The sequence below is a fragment of the Sorex fumeus genome, unplaced genomic scaffold, assembly GCF_029834395.1.
Source record: "Sorex fumeus unplaced genomic scaffold, SorFum_2.1 ptg000064l, whole genome shotgun sequence".
NCBI classification, from domain to species: domain Eukaryota; kingdom Metazoa; phylum Chordata; class Mammalia; order Eulipotyphla; family Soricidae; genus Sorex; species Sorex fumeus.
This window is the reverse complement of record NW_026606121.1, coordinates 4,623,709-4,648,035: the sequence shown is the minus strand read 5'-3', so window position 1 is coordinate 4,648,035 and position 24,327 is coordinate 4,623,709. Positions and strand designations below refer to the sequence as shown.

The following is a 24,327-nucleotide window of genomic DNA, read 5'->3' as shown; positions in this document are numbered from 1 at the left end:
CAGGAGGCCAGGCAGCCCCGAGGGTCCGACAGTGCCCCCCCCCCCAGCTGACACCAGATCTGCAGATGGGTCTTGGCAAAGCCGGGAGGCCACCCAGACGGCACAGACACCTCCCTGATCACTCCAGGGGGCCTGTGACTGCCCTCTAGGCCAGAGTGACCCCCCACCTCCTGAAAAGATGGTGCATTCTCCTCCAGGGCGAGGAAGCCCCCAGATGCTGCATCTCTGCAAGGTCCATTCCAACCTGACCCCACCACCCTCCCAGCGACAGAACCCGGGGCGGGCCATGTGCAAGGCTGTCCTATCACCCCAGACCTGTGTATAATAAACATTCAAACAATGGCCTGGTATGTAGTGCCGGGTTTCCCCTGAGAGCCACCAGGAGTGATTCCTGAGCGCAGAGCCAGGAGTATGCACTGAGTCCTGTGGGTGTGGCCCCAAACAAAACTGAACAAAAGTGGCAGCAGGCCTGGAAAGGTCCCCAGGGCCCTGGGCGGCGGTGTCCAGCCGCACTTGCTCTGAGCCGGGGGCGCTGCTGCCCCAGCCATGGATGGGGTCCCAGCGGGAGCAGAGGCTGCTGGCCTATCCTGTCTCTTCACCCTGGCTCCACGTGGTGTGGCTTACAGTCCCTGGCCTGGAGAGGGCCAGGCTGTTGGACGCTGAGCAGCGGGGCCTGATCTTGAGTCCTGGAACTGTCCTCCACACTCCCCCCCCTTGCCACGGCCCCTATGCCGGGCTGATAAACTGCAGGCTGTAGCAGCCACTTCCCCTTCCGCTTCCGCTTCCCTCCTCCTGTGTCTCCACCCCCAGACCTCGCCTCTGCCACCTCTGCCTTGGTGGGGAGTGGGGGGGATGTTGCCACTGCCCCTGACCCCCACCCACCCCCGAATGCTGCTTCAGAGCCAGGCACAGACTTTGTTCCTTCACACACATGGCCTGTCTCACGTGGGGGCGGGGGTGTCTGGAACCCCTCCTCAGAGTGCAGCATCCTCCTGGCCATACCCTGGCTTTAAGCTCAGCGGTGCCTCCCCGGAGGCCCCAAGCTGACCAGACTGTGCCCTTTGCCCAGAGCTGCTCACTGACCTCCCGGAAGCTGCTCCCGAAGGTCCCTCCCTGGTTTCCCTCCGGGCTAAGGTCAAAGTCACCCCGTGCACCGCTGCACCTAGACCCCAGCTCCCCCGTAGCATGCAGGTGGGGCCAGGACCGGAGATGTTTGGAATCGAGGTCACGATCCCTGCGTTTCCAGGGGATCCTGGGTGGGTGCTCCATGCTGGGACCCTCACTTCAGTGGGCCCAGCTGGCTCTGTATGTCCCCGGCTTCCCCAGAACCCTGGGATGGGCCAGGCGGGGAGCGTTCAGGCCTCCACCCCCTACTGGCTGGGAGCCAGGCCAGGCTGGGGCCCGGTCCCCTTCCCTCTGCCTGCGCCCAGTCCTGGAGATGGGGAGCCGCCTCCCTCCTCAGAAATGCAAATCCCCGAAGCAAGGCGCCTGGGCTCCCACGCTCCCTCCAGCTTGACAAACGCCCCCTTGGCTCCTGCTCCCCAGCCTGAGTCTGGCCGCCTTCCTGGGGAGGGGCCTGGGCCCCTGCAGCCTGGGGCGGGGCAAGAGCCTGGACGCTGTGTCCAGCGCCGTCCCCCCCTCCCCCGTGGGAAGGCTGAGACGTGCAGGGGATGCTCTGTGGGCCTGGCGCTGGTGTCTATGGGGGGCAGTTTTTGTCTGAGTGTGTGGGCCGGAAGGGTCTTCGTGGGCGGGGGTCAGCGGGGAGGGGGTGTTGCCTCGAGACAGGCCCTGGTGTGGGGGGGACAGGGGGGACTGGGAGGTGGGACTGGCCCTTCCCCGGAGATTCCTGCTTTCTCCTTGGCAACCTCACAGCTTGCCCGACTTCCCAGGCTGTTGCTGGGTGTGCGGATTCTGTTCTGTCCAATGAAACACAGTGATGGACCCTCCACCCTCTCGGCTGGCTGGAATGTGTGCTGTGGTTGTTGGCGCTTAGGCAGCTGTTTGGGGCCACAGTGGCCCACGGTCAGCAAGTCTGTAGCAACAATGAAACCGCGAGTCTCTGGGAGTGAGCAGTAGTCTCCGCAGAAATCTAGGAGTGTCGGACTCCTTTGGGCGTTTCTCGGGGGGTGTTTTTGTCTGGAACCTACACAGTGGTGCTGGGGGGTGCCTCAGGGGCACTTCTGAGTCTGTGCTGGGAATTACTCCCACTCTTGGTGCTTGAGGAGTCATGGAGTGACCTGAGCAAGGCATGGGCCCCAACCGGGTCTGGGGAAATCTGGGGTCACGGCCAGTGGTGCTGAGGCCATCTCGGCAGTGTCTGGGGACCAGCACCTCCATCTCTGCTTTCCTCCCGCCGTTTGGTGTTCTTCCACTCACCCGGAGCCTCACAGCCCTATGCTGAGCCTGGCGGTGGGCGGGGGGGGGGGGGGGGATGCTGGGGTCCTGGCTTCCCCTGAGTCTCTGGGTGAGGTCCCGGGAGAGGCTCCCCGGGAGCCTGAGAACCCAGAGAGGGGCACTCACCACCCTTTTCCTTTTGGGGTTGTGGGCTGGACCCTCCTCTCTGCCATCAAGCACATGGCTTCCCACCGGTGGGGCTGTGCTGGGGAGGGAGGTGGTCCAGGCAGGACCAAGGACTGGTCCAGACAGCGCGGGAAGTGTCTTTAGCATCTGTCTCACCCTGGGGCAATGCTCCTGCCCTACACCTGGTACCATACAGGGCACAGCGGGGCATGACCCGGGGCCGGTTTCTTAAGACCGGAGATGCAGAACTGCCCTGGGCACGTGCCAGGTGGGGACTGGCTGGGAGACGAGTGGCAGGATCGCAGGCGGCTGTGGGGATGAGGGAACTTTATTCACGTGGCCCAGGAGGGGTGGCAAGGGCAGAGTGCTGCAGTGAGGGAGGGCAGGTTGCCTCTGCTCAGGAGTGACCTCGCGCCCGGTCTTCTGGCTACCTGCACCCGTGAGGCCTGGGTCAGGGGGTCACTGTCTTGGACTGGGTCCTGCCCAGACTCTGAGCTTGGGGGGAGCAGGGCTAGCAAGGGGCGCTCTCTGCCAGGGCAGGGCAGAGGTGAGACCCTCTTCTTCATGCACATGAGACCTATCGAAGTTGATGACGACGACTCCATCCAGATCGCTTCAGTCTGGCTGCCTCGCCGGCTCCCTGGTGGGGGTCTGTGCCTCGTCCCTCCCTCCAGCCTGTCCTGCAGTGACCTGCGGTACTTGGCCACCACCCCCCTCCCCCCAACAAAGCCCAGGGCCCCTCCTCAGCTGCAGGGAGGATGCAGGAACCGTGGGCTTGGTGGCCGGCATCTTCGGTGACGGCCCTGCACTGCCACCTGGGCTCCTGTACATGAAGCAGCACCGTGAGGCCGCTCCCGACCCGGCAGGCCGTCAGGCACGCAGCTCTGTGGGTGCCACGCCTGCTCCTTCATCTGGGAGGAGAGAGGACAGTCTCAGGGCCAGGCCCCTGCTCCGCTCCCCCCATCCCCCAGAACGAGGTGGACCTCTCTGGCCACCACTCGCGGGGATGCCAGGGGCCTGGTCCGGCCGGGCTGGCTCGGGGGCATGTGCCGACAGGAGGGGAGACAGTCGGGGGACACAGGCCCAAGGCTGGGCAGCCTGCCGTTCGGAAGGTGGCCGGGAGACTTTGGTTTTTCTCGAACAACTCGGCGGGGCCCGAGAGCAGAGCAGACACACGCAGAGACCACGCACGGCGCAAGGGAGCGACGACAGACAGACCGGTGCAGACCTCACCACACCCAGACCATGAGTACACACGAGGCTGCGTGCACAAGGCGGGCACACACGGACTGAGGCCAGGATGCACACACACTTCTCAGGGACATATTCTGGAGCGGAAGTGCAGGGCAGAGGGAACCGCGTTGTCCAGTTCAGACGGTTCTCATGGCACCCCCGAAGCCACAGCTCCCGCTGCCAGGCTAGGGGAATGGGCCCGCCCTGCTCCAGAGTTCCAAGCAAACGTGCTACTCCTTTTAATCCAGATTCAAAGGAATTTATTCCCATCACTCTGCAGTGCTAGGAGCGGCACCTGGCTCACATAAGAGCAAGGCCGGCACCCCCAGCCTTGTGATCCAGACTTCAGAGACTTGATCTACCCCACGACAAACCCTACCGGCCTCCTGGGCAGCACGGGGAGGGGGGAGCAGAGAGGAAGGTCCACTGGGGGGGTGGGTACGCGAGGGAGGTTGGTGCGGGGAGTGAGGCCCAGGGTCCACCTGGGGTTGGCGTGGGTCGCCCCCGCTGCGTCGCCCATGGTCGCCCAGAGGGGCCGCGCGGTGAGGGGCAGGTCTGGGGCTGTGGGGCCAGGCAGGGGCTGGGCGGCCACCCTGTTCTCCCAGGCCCTGACCCCAGGAGAAAGGGGGTCTTCAGATGCCCCTCCGCCTGGGCCCTGACACTTGACCCGAGGCCAGAACAAAGGCTCTGGGGGTTCTTTGACCCAAATGAGCAGAAAGCAAGAGAAAATCCGCAGACGCGCGGCGGAACTGAGTCCTGTTCTTCTCTTCCCGAATCACGCCAGTGCATCTCTGTGCCTCGGCCCGAGGGGGCGCCGGCGGGGCTAGGCCAGGGCGGTGGTCTTCGTTCTGGGCACCGAGGGCGGCATCACCACCTCGTCTGAGTCGTCGGAGCTGCTATTGTCTGAGGGTGCGGGCCAGCCTGAGAGGAAGCAGAAGGCTCACTCGGGGCGCAGAGGTCCGGGTGGCTGGCTTCTCTCGTGTGAGGGGGGTCGGGGGGGGGGGCTCTGGGCTTTCCTGAGGTGCTGCGCGAGCTCCCTCATGGGGCAGAGCCGAGGGAGTGTGACCAATGCTGTGCCAAGGCACCCTGCCCCCCGCCCCTGCACGGCGCAGAGCAGACCCCCTCCCCCGCACACCTGGGCCGGGGCAGCCGGGCCAGTTCCCCTCCAGGTTATTCACCATGGCCAACGCCCCAGGGCCAAGGGCTGTCAGCCCCAGGGCAGCCCGATCAGGCGCTGCCCTCCACCCGTGACCCGTGACAGGTCACATGGAGCAGGTCTACGAGAGCATCCTTGTCACAGCGAACCAGGTGGCAGGCAGGGCTCGGTGTAGGGCTGCCCCATGTGTCTTGGCCGGGGACTTTGCTCCCTGCTGCCTAGAGCAGGAGTGGACCCGAGGAGTGGACCCAAGGTCAAAGATCCCCCAGCAAGAGCCACTCTAGAGAGGAGCCCCAGGTGCGTGCCACTCACCGGGACAGGATGAGGCTCTCACCATCTCGCCACTGCTCACTTCGCCGTCCTTACCTGTAGGGACACGGGAAGCACAGAGGCTGCTGTGGGCGGTGTCCCCACCACCCTGTGGCCAAGTGGCCTGGGCAGTCTCCCTCCGCACAGCTGAGGCGCCGGGGGGCACGTCCACACCACAGATGTGGGGACAGGGTCATGGGGGAGGGTGTGGCTTGGGTCAGGCTTTCCAGGGAGGACCCCCACCGTGAAGACTGGCCCCGACTGTAGCCTGCCAAGCTCGCTGTCCTGTCCTGTCCTGGCTGCCAGGGACAGAGCTGGGCGGTGCCTGCAAGCCTCCCGCAGCTCCTGGCCCACACCCGGGGGGCTGGCCACGGGGGGACAGAGAGGGGCTCACCAGCATCCTGGAGGCCGGCCAGGGGGAGCTCCGGGGCTGCAGCTGTGGCAGGCCTCCTCTGGGGCGCGCTGGGGACAGCCCCCGAGCTGGTAGTGCTGTGGGGGGAAGCGTCTCCTGAATCACAGCTCCCCCCGTGAGGTGATGCGGACCACCCCCTCCCAAGGGCTTAGGGGCCCGCGCCTACCTGCGCGGAGAGGGTGGGGGTCCGACCCGAGCCAGGTGTGCCCGCAGGACGGACTGGATGATGATCACAGCCTCCTCCTGGTCCTGATCCTGGGGGCTCTGCGGGAGACAGCAGGCGCCTCCTTGGGGCCTGTTCTGCAGCCCACCATGATGGCACCGAGGCGGCGCTGTCGCTACGCCATGGGCAGGGCACGGTTGGGACAGGGGGACGCTGGGCCTGGGTGCCTGCGTGGCGAGCAGGCAGGGGTGGTCACCTTGTTGGGGCGGTGCGGTGAGCTGGTGCGCTGGGGTAGGGTGGTGCCGGCAAGCAGGTTTGTGCGCGCGAGGTGCCCCCGGAAAGCTGCCTGCAGCACCACTGCCGCCTGCAGGGAGGAGGAGGCAGGGGAGCTCAGGGGGGAACCTGCAACAGCAAGCACCCACAGGCCCGGAGTGAGTCGGCCAGGTGTGGACCCGCAGGAGACCAGTGTGGGATAGAAGGAGACGGAAACGTCCCAGCCGGGCTGCTCGGTGCCCGGCCCACGGCATGCTGGACTCGCAACCGGTCCAAACCAGGGGCTCGGCGGGCACAGCGACCTTCCCGGGAGTCACACGCGAGGGCTCCAGGGCGACCCCTGTCCTCCCCGGGCCTCTCTTCTTTGGGGGCAACCCAGGGCCTTGCTGAGAGGGGGCGAGGCCTGCTGTGGGGACCCCCTTTCTCCCAGCACATGTGGGCGGGGGCTGGGCCTGGAAGCGAGGGGAGGCTGCAGCTCCCACCAGAAGCCCCGGGTGGGGGCAAACGCCATGTAGCAGATGGGTGACGTCGGGGCAGCACCCGAGCCCCAGTGTCTCCCAAGTGAGCAGGGAAGGTTCCAGAGGGGCTGTGTCTGCAGCGGGAGGCTGGGGATCGGGTGTGAGTGAGCTTGTGCATGCTCACAGGAGTGAGGCTGCTGTGTGGCTTTGACTTGGGGGGGCTGCTCCTGGCTCTGTGCCGAGGGGAGCCTCAGTGCTGCACAAGGGCCCAAGTGTGGAAGAGTGCAACCGGCAATTTTCACGCACAAAAGGCGCCCTCTGGTGGCTCCTGGGGAGAGGCCAGCCCAGGGGCCTGCACCTCTGCATTTCCCCGGGGCCTCGGTCAGGAGTGGGGGGACCCAAGTTGGCCGGGGCCTCTGGGGCGCGCGAGAGCCAGCCCACGGTGTCCAAGAAGGCGTGAGAGTGGCGCCATCTGCTCACCTGGTCCGCGAGGGTCTGTCTGTCCTGAAACAGAGGTGAGTCTATTACCAGGGTGGCTCCTGACCCAGCTCAGCTCCGTCAGCAGGACGGGAACGCAGAGCAGGGCGCGGGGCACCCACCTGACGAGCACCCCGGTGGCCTTGCGGGAGGCTTCCCGGAGACGCTGCTCAGACCGGCCCAACCTCTGCCTGCCACACGTGCATGTATGTGTGCGTCTGCATGCGTGGGCTGCACCTCTTACTGCCCCCTTGAATCCCAGGGTCTGTGCAGGCCAGTGTGTGGGGGCTGGGGGTCCACCTCCTGTCTGGGGGGGGGGGGGCTGGGACCCACCTCATGTCTGTGGGCCTTCCAGTGGGCCTGAAGGGTCCTGGCAGCCGCATCCCGCCGGCCCTCGGCACAGCAGGAGGGAGGCCGAGATGAGGCGCTGGGCCCAGGGTTGGCTGCGCCGGGCAGAGAAGGTGCACGGGGCTCTCCCGGGGCCTGGAGGAGGAAGGGGAGAGGCTGGCGGGCAGGCCAGGCCTGGGAGCTCCACACTGGGCCACGGGGTACGTGCGGGGGCCCGACAGCTCAGCGACCGGGTCCATGCGTCTGGGGGTACCCCTGGGGTCAGGACTGTCATGGGGTTGGGGACCCTCTGCTTGGGAGCCCCATGGGGCCCACTACTGCTGGGCGCCGCCTTGTCCCCTGACTGTGCCCGTGGCTCCCACTCAGCATGACACTGCGCCCCTAAGCAGCGGGGACAGACCACCGGGAGAGGCCACATTCTGCTCTGGGCGGGCACAGTCCCTGCTACCAATCTGCTTCCTGGGACGCCCTGATGACCCCTTCTTGGCAGGGCCCTGAATGCGCCTGATGAAGGGCTTCTCAGCCATGGGCAATACCCCGCCACGGGGGCAGGGCGAGAGGAGGCCGTTCTGCAGGGCAGATGGTGGCCGTGTGCTGGGGTCGGGCGCTCTGCCTGGCCCTGCCTGACCCCATCAGTGGAGACCTGATGGACCCATGTATGTGCCTGTCAGCCGTGGGGCCTTGGTCCCAGGGACAAGTACGTAACATGTACACAGCGGAGCTGAGCTGTGAGAAGGGGGCCGAACTGTCCAGGATCCCCACAGCAATATTCGCCAAACGGACCCACTTGTTCCTGATTTGGGGTAGCCCCCCGCCCGGTACCTCAGGAGGTTCCCACAGACCCCTCATGCCCCTCCGTGCCCGCTGGTACCTCAGGAGACCCCTCCAGACGCTCCTCGTGCCCTGCTGTGACCGTTTCCTGCAGCGCCTGGACCTTCCTGAGAAGCGTCTGCACTTCCCGTCTGGAGGAGAGAAGAGATGCAGCTGAGACCTGGGCAGCACTACTGCCCACTGCATGGACAGCAGACGGGACAGTAGGGGGGATGGAAAGACAGGAAGAGGGGACTCTGCCCTCCCCAGACCCCACTGGAGACTGGCTGCCTATCCTGAGACCGAGTCCTAGTCAGCTCAGCCTTATGCTCATGTGTCCAACCTGCATTTGGTCACATTTTTATACATAAATCCCTGTACCCTTAAATTCACTTGTGTATTTATTTACTTTTTGCTTTTTGGGTCACACCCAGCGATGCTCAGGGGTTATTCCTGGCTCTGCACTCAGGAATTACTCCTGGCGGTGCTTGGGGGATCATATGGGATGCCAGGGATCGAACCCAGGTTGGCTGCATGCAAGGCAAACGCCCTACCTGCTGTGCTATAGTTTTGGCCCCTCACTTGTGTATTTTAGAGTCAAGTTTTTTTTGGGTTACTTTTTGGTTTTTGGGTCACACCCAGTGATGCTTAGGGGTCTCTCTTGGCTCTGCACTCAGAAATCACTCCTGGTGGTGCTCGAGGGACCATATGGGATGCCAGGGATCCAACCCGGGTGGGCCGAGTGCATGGCAAAGGGCCTCCCGCTGTGCCGTGGGCTGCGTCTGCACTGTCGCGGGAGCCTCACCTCAGAGCCTGCTCCTGCCGTGTGCTCTCGGGCTCACTGCCCCTCAGGGCATCCAGCTCCCTCTGCAGGTCCGCCTTGGTCTGCAGCAGCTGCCGCACCTCCCCGCTGGACACGGACACAAGCCAGGTCAGCTGAGCAGGGCAGGTGCTGGGCACGCCAGGTGCCTCTAGCCAACTGCTCTGGGCCCCCGTGAGCTCCCTGCCTCGGGGACCCCCTTCTCCGGCACCTCGAGTGCCAGCAGAGGCCCGTGCCCTGGGAGGCCCTCATATGTCTAGCGCGGTCTGTTCCAGATGGCACCACGGTGGCCCACGGCCAGGGAGGCAGAGCTCTGCAAGGCCAGGGGCTCCTGGGACACGTGGGTCCAGGCCTCACCACTCTGACCACACCCAGGGAAGGCATCACATTTGTGAGCGTGGGGCGTTCCCAGACCTCCAGGAAACACCTGGGCTCGCTGCCGTGGGGCAGATGCAGCTGCATGTCGGTGGCCAACGGAATGTGTCTGGCACAGGCCGATGTCAGGGTGGAGAGCCGCCTGCAGGTCTGCAGTCACATGGCCTGAGGCCCAGCCCAGGGCGACCTTTCTCCAGACCAGGCTTTGAAAAACCCTCCGGATTCAAGGGCCCAGTCCCGCCTCCCTCCCGCGGAGCTGTCCAGCGGGCCTCACGCACTCCTTCTCCAGCAGCTGGCTCTGCAGGGCGCTGCGCTCACTCCGCAGGCTCTTCACGGCACTGCGCAGACGCTCTGTCTCCTCGGGCTGCCTGTGTGCAGTGGGGCTGGAGGCCGAAGTTGCCCGCGAGTCAGGCGCGTGGGACTTGGACGCTTCCACTGGACTTAACTTCTGGAGGCCGCACAGATGGGTTAGGTGTGTTGGCTGCTATTGCACGCCACGCAGGAAGCCCGGGACAGAGACCACAGCTGGCAGCGCGTGTGTGCATGTGCGTATGTGCACGTGTGTGTGTATGTGTGTGTGTGTGTGTGTGTGTGTGCGCGCGCGTGCATGTCCAGTGGTCTGGCAGGCTGGCTCTGGGTTCTAGTTCTGGAGTAACCGGAGGGGGCAGAGCCCGGGCAGTGTGAGGGCAGGTGACTGGACACCCTTTCTTGGGCTGCCTCCCATGTGCTGCCAGGCCCCACGCCAACGACGCTGACCTGGCTGTAGGCTGGAGAACGGGGAAGGGACAGCCACCTGGGAGCGGCCCAGAGGCCCAGCTGGGGAGGGGCGTGGGGGTGGACAGAGGAAAACACTGAATCTCGAACGTTCTGCCCGCAGGGGCCTCACCTTCTCCAGCTCGGCGATGCGTCTCAGCAGCCGGGGCTTGCTCCACTCCACGTAGCCTGAGGGGAGGCCAGGGAGGGCGCTTAGACACGCCGGCTCCCCTCTGGCCTGCCCTCACCCCGAGAGCCCACGTGCAGTTGCAGAACCACTGTCCCGGCCTCAGCGTCATCCCTGCCTGTCCCCAGCGCGCACCCTTGGCCCTGCAGATGGTGGGGGAGCTGCTGAGCAGGCGGTCCAGGTCCTCCTTCAGGCTCTGGTTCTCCTCGGTTAGCTCCCGCACGCTCCGAGACAGGCTCAGCAGCGCGGTCCCCGCCTTCTTCTGCCTCCTGAGACCGGCCTTCTTCTCGCCGGGCAGCCTGGGTGGAGCACGCGGTCAGCCACCCGCGGGAGCCCCGAGCCCACCATGGGGACAAACCTCTGCCCCGGGAGCCGTGGACCCAGATGCCGCAGGCGGGAGTGGCCACAACACGCGGTCACAGTGGGCGCCCCGCTCTGCACTGTACACCCCCGCCATCAGCCTGCCAGGCTCTGCCCTGCGCCCAGGGACGCGACCATAGCAGAGGGCCACGGGGGCCACGGTGGGTCTGAGTGCAGAATGCTGGGCACGGTCGCCAGGGGCCAAAGGGGACGACCCCAACCTCCCACAGACACGACCTTGAAATGCTCTGCGGCAGTCGCTGAGCTGTGGCCCCCCAGTGCTATCCTCTCTTGGACCACCTGGGCTGGACGGTGACCCCAGGAACCTGGCACACCCGGACCCCGCACCCTGACTGCACACCACAGACATGAGGCACGTACTTCCGTCCCGTCGTGTCAGAGCTTGCCAGCAGAGTCTGGAGACGGTGAATCTGCAAAGGCCACCGGCCGTGTGTCAGAGCGAGCGGAGGGCACACTATCCCCCCCCGCCCCGCTGCGAGAGCTGCCTGCCGTGGGCACACCTCTTCGTAGTACGTCTCCATGGCGACCCGCATCTCCTCCAGGTTGGTGGTCTTCATGTCACTCTGCAGTTTGCTAGGAGCCAAGGCCAGGGTTGGTAGGCAGGGATGGGACTTGCAGCCGGAGCCTGGTGCGGGCACTCCCCCACCCACCCCAGCGGATCACTCTGTAGGGTCCCTCCCGCTTCAGGCTTGCCCACCTGAGGGTGGGACGTCACCCCATGGCCCGGACGGGGAACGTTCTCTGAGGGTGTGGGAAGGGAAGGCGTGGCTGGAGCGCCCCCCCCCCCCCCCCCCCCCCCGGCTCTTGGCCCACCTGATGGTGCTGTCCTTGTCCTTGCACTGCTGCTCCAGCTTGAGGATCCGCTGCTTCAGCCCGTTGATGACCTGCCGGGGAACCAGCCTGTCCACACCCCGCGCCTCGCAGGGCCTTTTCCTCCCCCCCCCGCGCCCCCCAGCCTAAGCAAGCACTGGTTGAACTGGACCGAGGGTCACTGGGGGCACCGATTTTCCTGCAAATGAGTGGTGAAGGCATCCCCTTGGACCTGTGCTTCCCAGGGCAGCTCTGCCTGCGGGCGCCTGCCCTTCCCGCACACCGCCTGCGCCCTACCCAAGGCTACCCCTAGCTGCTCGCCCGCACTCCCTGCCCCGCGCCGTCCACCGGGCCTGCACAGACGCAGGCGCTGACTCATATTCTCCACAATGACGGCAGCTGCAGCACAGTCCCACAGAGACTGGCAAGCCCTCCTCTGTGAGTGGACGGGGAGAGTGGAGTTCAGTCCTTCCCCCAGGCTCCTCAGAGGCTCAGCTTGGTGACCCGCAGAGCCTCCTGCAGGATTCTACCTTCCTGAGCTTTATTTGGATTTGCTTGGTGTTTGGGCCACCCCCAGCAGTGCTCCGGGATCTTATGTGGTGCAGGGGAATGAACCCAGGTCAGCTCATGCAAGGCAAGTGCTCCTGATCTCACACGGCACACTGTGCTATGTCTCCACCCTCAACTTTAACTTTTTTTTTGGGGGTCACACCCAGTGATGCACAGGGGTACTCCTGGCGGTGCTCAGGGGACCATATGGGATGCTGGGAATCGAACCCGGGTCGGCAGTGTGCAAGGCCAACGCCCTACCCGCTGTGCTATCTCTCCAGCCCCGTCAACTTTAACAAGTTTTATAAATCGAGCATGGGGCTGGAGAGATAGCACAGCAGGTAGGGCGTTGGCCTTGCACGCTGCCGACCCGGGTTCGATTCCCAGCATCCCATATGGTCTCCTGAGCACCGCCAGGAGTAACCCCTGTGCATCTCGCCGGGTGTGACCCAAAAAGCAAAAAAAAAAAAAATAAAAATCTGAGCATAATGGGCCAGATAGCACCGGATTAAGGTACTTGCCACACAGTTCCCACCTTGCAAGTGACCCCTAAGGAGAGCCAGGAGCCAGGAGGTGCCCCTGAGCACAGACAGGTATGGCCTCCAAACGCCCCACAAACCTGGAGATGCACTGACTCCTACAGGGGCGTGCTTGGCACCATCTCCCCCAGCACAGCAGCTGCGCAGGCCAGGCTGGAAGGAACCCTGGCTCCAAGACGGCCAGCCCGCATGGCTGTCCTCCCTGCCATCTGTGTTCCTGGCATGGGGGAGTCCCCCAAGTCCCGGGGGAGAGGCCCCGGCAGCCACTCACCCAGCCCGCGTCGGGCCTCTTCTCTGCGAGGGTCCGGACGAACTCGGGGCCCTGCAGAGCAGACGAGAGTGAAGCAGGTCAGGCCGCGCCCCGCTGGCAGCGCCCGGTGGGGGCCGGGACTCACTCGGGAGGGGTCCAGGAGCTGCTCTATCTGCCGGTCCTTCCTGCTGTTCTCCTCTTCCAAGCGCCGGAGCTTTGTCCGCATCAGATCCACGTCACTTTTCTGCACGTGGAGTGACTGGAGAGGAAAAGGAGCACACGTGTACGTCACATGTGTGCAGATGGTGGACATAAGCACACACATGCTGTGTCGTGGAAGGATCAGAGGTCACCTGCTGCTCCCTTCAGTGACGGCGTGTGCTGAGGCGGGGGTCTGTGGGGCCCTGCTAGGCTCAGGAGTGGGGGAAGAGGCAGCCGGATGTCCAGCACTCAGCGAGGCTCTCTCCCCCACTCCCGGCAGGCTGCTGGGAGAAGCCAATGCCCCTTAGCTGCGAGGTGCAGGGACCCACTGGAGCTCACGTGCATGAAAGCTCTTCCACGGCAAGGGGCTGCTGCCCTCCTCCTGGGTGACAGGGGCTTGGTGGGGGCGCATGAGGCCCTGGCTCCCACCCCCAGCATGTGCCATCTCCACAACCACACACAAGAGCACCGCTCAGCTGGCCCCAGCCTGGCATGTGTGAGCTGCTAGGGCGAGTCCCAGGTGTGCCAAACACTGCTAGGACGGGGTCCCAGGTGTGTCAAACACTGCTAGGGCCGGGTCCCAGGTGTATCAAACACTGCTAGGGCAGGGTCCCAGGTATGCCAAACAACTGCTAGGGCGGGGTCCCAGGTGTGCCAAACAGAATTCACCTCTGGGGTAAAGGTGCCTGCCTGGCATGCAGTTGTCTGGGTTCTCCTGCCGGAACCACAAACAGTCCCCCCAAGTACTGCTAGGAGTGATCCCTGTCACAGCCAGGTGTGGCCCCCAAAACAAAAACCGAAAAAGGCAGAAAAGCACACGAAGCTCATTCTGCTTCTGCAGCTAGCCTGAGTTTGCCGTTCTAGCCCTCCAAGGACTGCGAGGTCCTGGCATGACGCGGGCGGAGTTCCAGTCCGGGCTCTCTCAGGGCTCTCACTTCCGAAAGGGTTTTCTGGTGCTGGAGTGAGAGCACAGCGGGGAGGGTGCTTGCTCTGCACTCAGCGGACTCGAATTCGATCCCTGGCCTCACATACTGCTCCCTGAGCAGTGCTACAAATAACCACCGACTGGACCCCTGAGCATTGCTGGGTGTGGCCCCAAAACAAACAAACAAAAATGGGTCCTGTGGTCTCTGAGACGAGAAATGCACCGGGGTGAGGGCACGCGAGACTCAGGGGCCCCCATGGCACCCAGTTCTCACTAGCAGCCAACCAGCAAACCACTCCCAGTGCCGGTCTGCACCAGGGCCTCGTGGTCTCCAGGTGAATTAGCCAGAAGCTGCTGCCATGCGTGCTGGGGCCCACTGCCCGCAGGGGAGGGTCCACGAGGGCCACTCCAAGGTGTGTGGGGGCTCAGGGTGCAGTGATGGTCTGTGTGTGTGTGAGCCCAAGGACCCCGCCCCGTGCTGGCCCAGGAGGGCACCCCTGTGGCTGCAGGGCCTGGGTCCCAGAGGCCTACTTGGGACTCAGGAAGCCTGGATCTGAGACACATGCCAGGACTTGCGTCCGCGGACACCCACACGGAGTGTGGCGGCCCTGGACTGACCACCGAGGAGATGCAGCTGGGCCCAGTGGGGCGGGCCCCCCCGCGCACAGGCTCAGCCAGGAAGCCCATCCTACAGTCAGCTCAGGGGCAAGGAGCCCCAGGAGGGGTGAGGGCGTAGCCCGTCACCCCAGGAGCACTGAAGGGAGTGTCTGGGAAGGCTCTCAGCTCTGCGGCGACAGCAGGGAGCCTGGGCACTGCCAGGCAGAGCTGGACATCCCGGAGCACGCCTCCCTCCCCCAGTGCTGCCCTGGAGGTTGAGGCTGGGGGCCCCCCACTGCACAGGGATTCCGGCACAGCCCCGCTACGCTGCGGGGTGTGACTGCCTCCAGCAGAGCTGACACAGAGCCCTTGGGGGAGTAGTATCTCTGCTGAAGAGGCCTGGCCAAAGCCCCCTGAGAAGCAGGAAGGGGGGCCCTGCCCCAGGAGCATGCCCACTCTAGAGAGATGGGGAATCCCCCTAGCTCTGTCCTCAGCAGGATGCTGTCAGGTCGGGCATGCAGTGATCAGTGTCCTGCAGCCCCGCAGACACTGATCCCGACCCCCCACGTCTCCAGGGCACGTGCCCGGAGCATGCAGGCCCAAGAGATGCCAGGTGAGACGGCAGGACTCACAGCTGCCCTGAGGGCATGCTCCCAGGCAGCCCAAGAGCAGCCCGGCTGGTGCTCACTGATGGCACCCAAGTACCAGCTCACCTGTGCCCACTGCAAGCTGCTGCCCACGCGCCCCAGTCCCCAGACCCCAGGCTTGGCCACTGACCAGACCCCAGCACCCAGGCTCCAGCCGTTCTCCGACACCTACTGTTGCCACCAGGACAAGGCCCTGACTCCTTGTTTTTTACTGACTTGGTTCTTTCACCCTGGGGCTTCCCAAGCAGGGCAGGGGTGGGGTGGGGTGGGGGGCTGGTGACCCAGGAACCCGGGACTTTACAGTTCCATGCTCAGCTGAGGATGAGGAAATGCTGCCCCCCCAGCCCCCCAGGGCCCAGGGGCTTCCTGGCAATGTACGGGGGTGGTGCCAGCAAAAGGCTGTGCCCCCCACACACTAAGGACGTGGCCGCCCCATGCCCTGCACCAGGTGCGGGAGAGAAGCGGGCACCCTACCTTCTTCAGCTCGATAATCTCGTCATACATGTCCTCCTTTTCCCTGTACACGGGGGTTCCCGGAGTGTGACCTGAACAGAGAGGGGAGCAGAAACGCGGGTGAGCTCCCAGAGATGCTTCACAGAAGCACAGCCTGGCTCCGGGACGCACCCACCACAGCGAGGGGACAGTCCATCTCTCCTCAAGGAGAGCGATCGGAAGTGGGAGCCGGTAGGTGCCTGCCAGATTCGAACCCTGCACCCCCATTAAGTGCTGCGTGCTTGGGGGTCCAGGTTCAGGGGGGCCACCAGCAAAGCGCGGGGCGGGGGAGGAGGGGCAGTGGGACCCTGCTCTGGCCCAGCCCGGCTCACTCACCGTTGCTGGCAGACCGCCGGAGGGTGGCCCTCTTCATCCTGAGCGCTTCCACCAGGTGGTCGGGAGTATCCCTGGGGGGGCTGGTCCACGGGTGCTCGGAGCCAAGGTCTGACCTCAGGGACTGGGCCAGGCTGACTGGAGGGAAAGTGCAGAGGCACCAGCACAAACATCAGGTGGCCTCACTGGGGGGCCCCAGAGCAGCGTCCCCCTCCCCCGGGGCTGTGGGAGTTGGGGGGCACCTACCTGGCTTTGAGCTGCTCAGCCATAGCTTCTGGGGGGTCAGGGACGCTCGGGCCCCGAGAGGCATGCTGGCTGCTGCCCTCAGGGGCCTCCAGGATGCCACTTTTCTAGTTTTCGTCTGGTAAGGCGACTCTAGAATGCCAAGGCGGGGTTGGGCAGCATCAGCTGGTGCCCGGCAAAGGCCACCGGAGGCAGAGCTACCTCACGGCTGCCACTGCTGTTTGTAGAGACGTGACCAGTGGACACTTGGATCCCCCACCACTGCCACGAGCTGTCAGACCCAGGAACCCATAACTCTGTGTGCTTTTCTGCATCACATCTCCTGACTTGCCACGCAGCAGTGCAACGCTTTTTTTTTTATAGCACAGCGGGTAGGGTGTTGGCCGACCCGAGTTTGATTCCTCCGCCCCTCTCAGAGAACCCGGCAAGCTACCCGTTGACGTATTCGATATGCCAAACAGTAAACAACAAGTCTCACAACGCTCACAACGAAGATGTTACTGGGCCCGCTCGAGCAAATCGATGAACAACGGGAGGACAGTAACAGTGACAGTTTTGGGTCACACCCAACAATGCTCAGGGGTTACTCCTGGCTTTGCACTCGGGAATTACTTCTGGCAGTGCTCAGGGGACCATATGGGATGCCGGGGATAGAACCCGGGTCGGCCACAAACGCCCTACCCGCTGTGCTATTGCCCAGCCCCACTGAAACACTGACCAGCAGGAGAGAAAAAGGATGAACTTGTCAGGGACTTGTTTTTGGGCTATCAAAATGTGAGAACTACTTTAAATTTTTTTTTTTTAATGTGGGGATACTATTTATTCAGCCACTGATCAAGATGATTGAATTGAGCGTGAGCTCCACATTACTTTTTTTTTTTTTTGCTTTTTGGGTCACACCCGGCGATGCACAGGGGTTACTCCTGGCAGTGCTCAGGGAACCACATGGGATGCTGGGAATCAAACCCGGGTTGGCTGCGTGCAAGGCAAACGCCCTACCCGCTGTGCTATCTCTCCAGTCCCTCCACATTACTTTTTAAAATTTTTTCAATTGAACATCCGTGAGATAAGACCATTACAAAGCTGTTCATACTTGGGTTTCAGTCATAAAATTCTCCAGCACCCGTCTTTCCACCAGTGTACAATTCCCCACCACCAATGTCTCCTGTTTCCCTCCCAACACCTCACCGTCCCCCCCACCCCGCCCCCCGCCAGCCTCCCTCTATGGGAGGCACTTTCCTTCTTGCTCTCTCCTTTTCCTTTTGTGCATTATGGTTTGGAATACGTGCTAAGATCACAGTGTTTATTCAGGGCATTCAGTTATTTTTATCAGGACAGTAAGGCTGGAGTAGCTTTTAACTGGGTGGCTGCTTTGGGGTGTGGATGTAACTGCTGGGGCTTGGGGGGAGGTAGCCCATCCCGACCCTGAGAAAGCCTGGAGATTTCAGTCACAAAACCCACAATCCTGAATTTTCAGCAGCTTATATCACGGTGAGGTCTGTCCTTACATGGTGGGAGTCAGGCCGGGGGTATGGAGACGATTATGGATTGTGGGAGCAAGTTGCTGCCAGGGTCTTTGCTTGGGCAGGCTCCAGGCTGACACCCCCCCCCCCCCTCGGATTTACCCCAGTCTGTTTAGCCATGTGCGGGTCCGAGATTAACTACGGCTTTTGATCTTTTTCAAAATTTATTCATGAGTCTCTGAAGCGAGGCCGGTAATAGAGCTTACATAGCATAATTAATGGCTCTGGAGTTGGTTCGTGGGGGAGACTGCCAGTGCTTCCATGTGCATTGGGAAGTGGGGGAGGTAGTGCATCCCAACTCCGAGAAAGCCCAAGATTTTAGTCACAAAAACCGCATACCCGAGTTTTCAGCAAATTGTATCTTTGTGAGATCCATCCATCCGGGCTGGAGCGATAGCGGGTAGGGCGTTTGCCTTGCATGCAGCCAACATGGCTGACCTGAGTTCGATTCCTCCACCCCTCTCGGAGAGCCCGGCAAGCTACCCGTGATGTATTCAATATGCCAAACACAGTAACAAGTGTCACAATGGCGACATTACTGGGCCCACTCAAGCAATCAATGAACAACGGGAGGACAGTGACAGTGAGATCCATCCTGAGATGGTGGTCAGCCTGGGGTTATGGTGGCTGCTGGGGGCTCCAGGTTGACATGATTTACCCCTGGTGTATTCAGTCATGAGCAGGTGGGTCTGAGATTAAATGTGCCTTTTGATCTCTTTTTTTTTTTCCTTTTGGGTCACACCCAGCAATGCACAGGGGTTACTCCTGGCGGTGCTCGGGAAACCATATGGGATGCTGGGAATCAAACCTGGGTCGGCTGCATGCAAGGTAAATGCCTACCCGCTGTGCTATCACTTCAACCCTCTCTTTTGAGATTTATTTATGGGTCTCATAAATGAGCTTGTATAGCTGAGCTGGAGGTGGTTTGTGGGTGTGGTTTCAACATACCTAACTTTTGGCCATTTAATATTTTGGTAAACTTGGTCCCAAGTTGTTGGGGTACAGCCAAAGGCAGAGTGGCAATTTTGGCGTACCAGGAAGCCTAAAGACACCATCAGGTTGCTGATGTATTGCCCCAGAGGTACAAATTGACCTGCTAGTGGCTCTATACCCCTGTAAAATTATTTTTTTAATTTAGTAATCACTTCAATTACATAAAACAAGACAAAGTGATGCAAATATAAAGTCATAAACACACACACAAACACACTTTTGTGTGTTATCTGGGCTACACCATGATGTTTAGGGCTTAATTCTGGCTCTGTGCTCAGGGAATCACTCCTGGAGGTGCTCAGGGGACCACCTGGGGTGCCAGGGACTGAACCAGCGTTGGCTGCATACAAGGTTGAGCGCCCTCCCTGCTGTACTATTGCTCTGGCTCCTAATTATACTTTTTGTTAGGGGGCCACACCTGGCAAAGCTCAGGGGTTCCTCCTGGCTCTGTGCTCAGAAATGACTTCTGGCGGTGCTCAGGGAACCATATAGGATGCCGGGGATCAAACTCGGATTGGCCTTGTGCAAGGCAAATGCCTTTCCCACTGTACTATTGCTCCAGCCCCTAATTATGTATTTTAAACAGCAAATCTTCCTATTCATACAAGTAACTGTAGCGCTGTAGCACTGTCCTCCCGTTGTTCATCAATTTGCTCGAGTGGGTCCAGTAACGTCTCCACTGTGAGACTTGTTGTTACTATGTTTGGCATATCGAATACGTCACGGGGAGCTTGCCAGGCTTTGCCATGTGGGCGAGATACTCTCAGTAGCTTGCCGGGCTCTTGAGAGGGGTGGAGGAATCGAACCTGGCTTGGCCGGGCCTGCGGTTTGCAACGTAAATGCCCTACCGCTGTGTTATCACTCCAGCCTGAGTGTCATTAGAAGGAAAAAAAAAATCTGTGGAAGTGGTCCGGCTCATTCCTGAGTTTCCCAGGTGTGAGGGGGGTCCCAGGACCAGGACCCTCCCCCCAGTAGAACTCCAGCTACCCACAAGACCTCAGCTTCGTGCCCCCAGTGACCCCAAGCCCCACCTCAGGAGATGCCAGACAGATGACGGGAAGACTTGAGGGAGGGTCGAGGGAGAGGCGTGGGGCTGGCATGCGGCCAACACAGATGGATGCCTGGACACTGGTGCCTGAGCAGCATGCGAGGACAAGTGGCCACCTTCAACACTGGACACTACCACTGGTTCCCCTGGGCTCTGAGCACGGAGCTTGGAGCAGGCGAGACCAAGCCAGGAAGCCACAGCTGGTGCCCTGGAGGTCACGACGGGCACAGGGGTGGGCACTGGCAGGGGATGGGTGAGGTGCCACGTGCTCATAGCACCCCACATCCGTCATGGTTTGGGGGTCGTGGCCACGCTGAGTGCCATGAAGCCGTCTCTGGCCCTTGCACAAATTAGGAGAGGCGCTCTGATGCTGCTCTCAGTACTCCCAATGCCGTCTGCACGTTGGGGACAGCAAAGGTGCACCATGGCCCAAGGGACAGTGGAGCCACGCTCGGGCAGGAGGGAGGCCAGGCACCAAATTATGGTCCCTCAGCTGCCTCTGGTGCAGGAGCTCGCACAAACTTCCTTTACTGAGCTTTGGTTTTGTTTTGGGGCCTACACCCAGCAGAGTTTGTGGGGGGCCCTCCGGTGGTGGGGCCCTATGAGGTGCTATGGATCAACCGGGGTCAGCTATGTGCAAGGTAAGCAGGCCCACTGTCCTCTCTGCGTTCTCTCTAGCCCAGAGACGCTTTCTTTCCTACTCCTGATTACTTTCGGGCTAGGGAACCATCCCTGGAGGTGCTTGCGGCAACCAGAGCTCCAGGTCCCCTCTGGGGTTCAGGGATCGAGCCTGGGCCTCCAGCACACCAAGCCCCTGCCGGCCCGCTGAGCTCTCTCTGGCCCCAGAAATGCTCTTACTAATCATGTTTTCTTTCGGCAAACACGAGGTAAGTGCGTGTGAGGATGTGGGAGACCGGACGCTCCTCCCGCCGGCTGCACAGGCCTGTCCACTGTGCACTGAACCTGCAGCCCCCAGCAGAGGCCGCAATGGAGCAGTGCGATGAGGAGGGGGCTGCGGGGCCAGAGTCATCAGGGCAAGGACCCGCCGGCTGAGGGCCCAGGGACAGCCTGGCGCCGGTCTGAGACACCATGCCCTGCTCCTGCAGCATCTGGGATGGGTACGGATACCCACATACATGCAGTAGGTGGCCTTCCTGCCTAGGGGCCCATCTCCAACCTCGGGACTTTAAATCTGTCTCAAGGGTAAAGTGACTTTACGACAAGGTGCAGGTGTTGCCCAGGATGGGGACAGGGGCGGGAGTGGCTGCTCCGTCACAGGGCACAGTGTGGGGCTTGAGGACGCAGCGTGGGGCCTGAGGGTGCAGCTCCCTGCCCACATGGCACCCACGACAACACACAGCCCACGGACAGGGGCTGTGCCGCTGGGTGGGCGGAGTGTCCCCGGCTATACTCACTTGGCGATGCAGCTGAGGGTTTGCGGGAACTTTTCCTCTTTGCTTTCTGGAAGAAAGAAGACAGGCCGGGAATAGGGGGTGTCTCGTGCAGCTGGAACTTGCACACACACAGGGACACGCCATCACACTCACCGTCTCCAAGTCAGATTCAAAGGTGACCGCAGACAGACTGTCATCTCCCTGGGGGCAGAGGCACACGATGAGAGCCTGTGGCAGTGGCAGCCACCCACAGCGGGCCGGCACTCCCAAGTGGGGGGTGAAGGGCTGGGCCACGCCCTGGACACTCTCCCCCATCCTCTCCTCAGAGCCCTGGGCATGGCGGCCCCCCCGCTGAGAGCAAGGCCAGGTGGTCAGAACAGTCATGAAGGCCCCCCACGGCCTGCTGCCTCCTCCGGGGAGAAGGAGCCCAAGGCGCTGAGCGTGGAGCAGGGTGTGGAGACAATGGTGCCCGGGAATCGGCTGGGACCAGGCCTCCCGCAGCGACCTGGCCCCTCAGCCAGGGAACGACAATCTGGGGCGAGGTGAGGCTCTCCCCTCACTCCCTCGTTCCCCAGACTCAGTGACTGTCCCCCACCAGCACAGTAAGTACCTGAGATCCAGGGGAGCCTGTGCATCTATCTGCCAACACCCCCACAAAGGTGGATCCTCCCACAACACACACACACACACACACACACACACACACACACGTGCAAGCGTGCGCGTCCATGCAGCTGGAATCCGCCCAGAGGCAGGGACGGCCCCACGGAGCACGTGATCGTCACCGAGGGATGGGGCTGCCGGGTCTGGAAAAATTTGCCCATAGTTCATGTCAGTGTTTCTCAGCCCCTTCTTCTTTTTTGTTTTTTTTTTTCTTTTTGGGTCACACCTGGCGATGCACAGGGGTTACTTTTGGCTCTGTACTCAGGAATTACCCCTGGTGGTGCTCAGGGCACTATATGGGATGCTGGGAATCGAACCTGGGTTGGCCGCGTGCAAGGCAAACACCCTACCCTCTGTGCTATATTGCTCCAGCCCCTCTTAGCCCCTTCTGAGTGCGGTGCATGGAGCCTGCTGTCATGACTGTCCCCATGGTCTGGGAGGCCTCGGGAGGGGACGTCCAGCTGCGTGTGTGCAGCATTCCCCAGGCCGGGCCTCCACTGACTCCCACTGCAAGCAGCCGTCGGTGCTGGCACGCTTCCCCCACTTGACAATGCGACCTGTGGGGCCAAGGAACTATATGTGTTTCTGGGGCTGCGGTTCCTCAGTGCTGGAGTACGGCCCCAGCGGTCACCTCAGGGAGAACATTCTCAAACAGCCACAGCCCAGGGCAGTCAGGCCATGGGGACTGACAGCAGGTGGCAAAGGCAGCCCCCAAAGCTGGTGCTCTCAGGCCCACGGTCAGAGAAGCCATCGCCAGCTCAGCCCATTCTCCAGAGAGCCCTGTGGGTGCCTGGGGCTGCCGGTGATAATTCCACCCACCCAACTGGCACAGGTTCCCAGATCTCACCAGTGCCACAATATCAGATTCTGGACTAAGTCGCTGCTCTGTAGCCAGGCACAAGACACAAGGTGGCATGGAGCCAGGAGGGCCCCCCACCACACGTAGTGTCCTTCAGGAGAGAGGGCAGCACCCCTGAACCAGAGTGTCCCCACGTCTGTCCCCCTCTCAGCACACAGTTACACAGGACATGAGACACCAGCACACACACTCACACAGGATGTCCGCACACCCAACACACACTTGCATTCAGATGCATGCACATACCCAGAAGCACACGCCCCTATGCTCACAAATGCATGCACTCACACACATGCAATCACACACGCACCTATACTCATAACCATGCACACACTCATACTCACAGATGCACTCATGTACACATATGTACATACACGTGCACACACACTCACTCCATACAACCACACCAGTAAAGAGCAACATCTCAGGGGCCACACCTCCTCTGCCCCGCTGGAGCTCATGCAGACGTGGGGTGACCTAAAGCTAAAGCCAGAGCAGAGGGTGGAGTCGGACTTGGGCGATAACGGGACTGGAGGCAGCGGAGTCCCCAGGGGGTGCGGGCACCCCTGCCAGGAGGGCCACCAGCATCGATGAATGCTTCCTGCCGAGCTGGGGAGCAGCGGGAAGGTGGCAGGCCGGACGGACAGGCTGCGGGAGACGCGGGGGCAGCCAGGAACCGAGGAAGGCCACCCTTAGGGTGAGTGCGGGTGGGCGTCCCGGGCCTGAACCCCATCCTGCTCCAGCACCTGGTTCTCCGCCCTGAGGCACCACAGGGCCTTTGCACCTGCCCGCTCCGCTCTCGGGCCCTGCGCCCCGTCCCCCACGCGCGCAGCAAGTGCACGGGAGGAGGCAGGAGCCGGGATCCCGGGCGGCGGTGCCGCCTCCTCCGGGAAGCCCTCCCCGGAGTCTTGGCGAGGCCCAAGAACCCCCCAAGCCCGGGCCGCGACTCGGGGGTGGGGCGGAAACTCACGCGGGCCCCGTCACCGGCGGCCCGGGGGCGAGGCGCGGAATCCGTCCGGAGGGCTGCCTGGACGCGGCGGCCGGGGGGCCGCGGGCCCGGACCCGGACCCGGCCGGCCCTTGTGCGGTAACAATCTCGGCAGGGGAGCCCCGCCCGCCGCCCGCGCTCACCGCCTCCGACGCCGCCTCCCCGGCGTCCACCGACATGGCCGCGGCGCCCGGGACGCGTGCTCGGGTTCTGGGCCTCACGGGCCGCCTGCAGCCCCGCCGCACGCCGGCTCGCCGGGCCGCGACCCCGCCGCCATGGCAACCGCGGGCCCCGGACGCGCGGTCGTGCCCCGCCACTCCGGCGGCGCTGCGCCTGCGCGTCCCGGGACCGGGGCGGGGCTCGGCCGGGGGCGGGGCTGGGTTAGGGGCGGGGCTTGCGCGCGCCTGCGCCCTGCGTCCCGCCCGCCCGCGTCGGGGCTCGCCCCTCCGCCCCTAAACAGGAGGCAGAGGACGGCGGGGACCCTCCCTGGGGGGAGCCGGAAGCACTGTTTCCCGGGACTTTGCAGACTCGCTTTGTTTTTGCTTTTTTTGGCCTTTTGGGTCACACCCGGTGATGCACCGGGGCTACTCCTGGCTCTG

The 24,327-nt window shown here is 62.7% G+C and overlaps 1 protein-coding gene across 1 annotated transcript; it reads right to left on the bottom strand.

Annotated features, from left to right (window-relative positions):
• Positions 1-4,427: 4,427 nt before the first annotated feature.
• Positions 4,428-23,934, bottom strand: IQCE (IQ motif containing E). Its single transcript, XM_056128324.1, has 22 exons — positions 23,872-23,934; positions 21,373-21,420; positions 21,241-21,286; positions 16,265-16,393; positions 16,022-16,156; positions 15,668-15,738; positions 12,969-13,082; positions 12,845-12,895; positions 11,489-11,559; positions 11,176-11,248; positions 11,036-11,085; positions 10,430-10,593; positions 10,241-10,296; positions 9,633-9,802; positions 8,965-9,069; positions 8,221-8,311; positions 7,335-7,484; positions 6,050-6,157; positions 5,797-5,894; positions 5,544-5,707; positions 5,222-5,275; positions 4,428-4,674 (listed from the first exon to the last, which is right to left on the bottom strand). Exons 1-22 carry the CDS (start codon positions 23,905-23,907, stop codon positions 4,577-4,579), a joined length of 2,082 nt encoding a protein of 693 aa, XP_055984299.1. The 5' UTR covers positions 23,908-23,934; the 3' UTR covers positions 4,428-4,576.
• Positions 23,935-24,327: the final 393 nt, after the last annotated feature.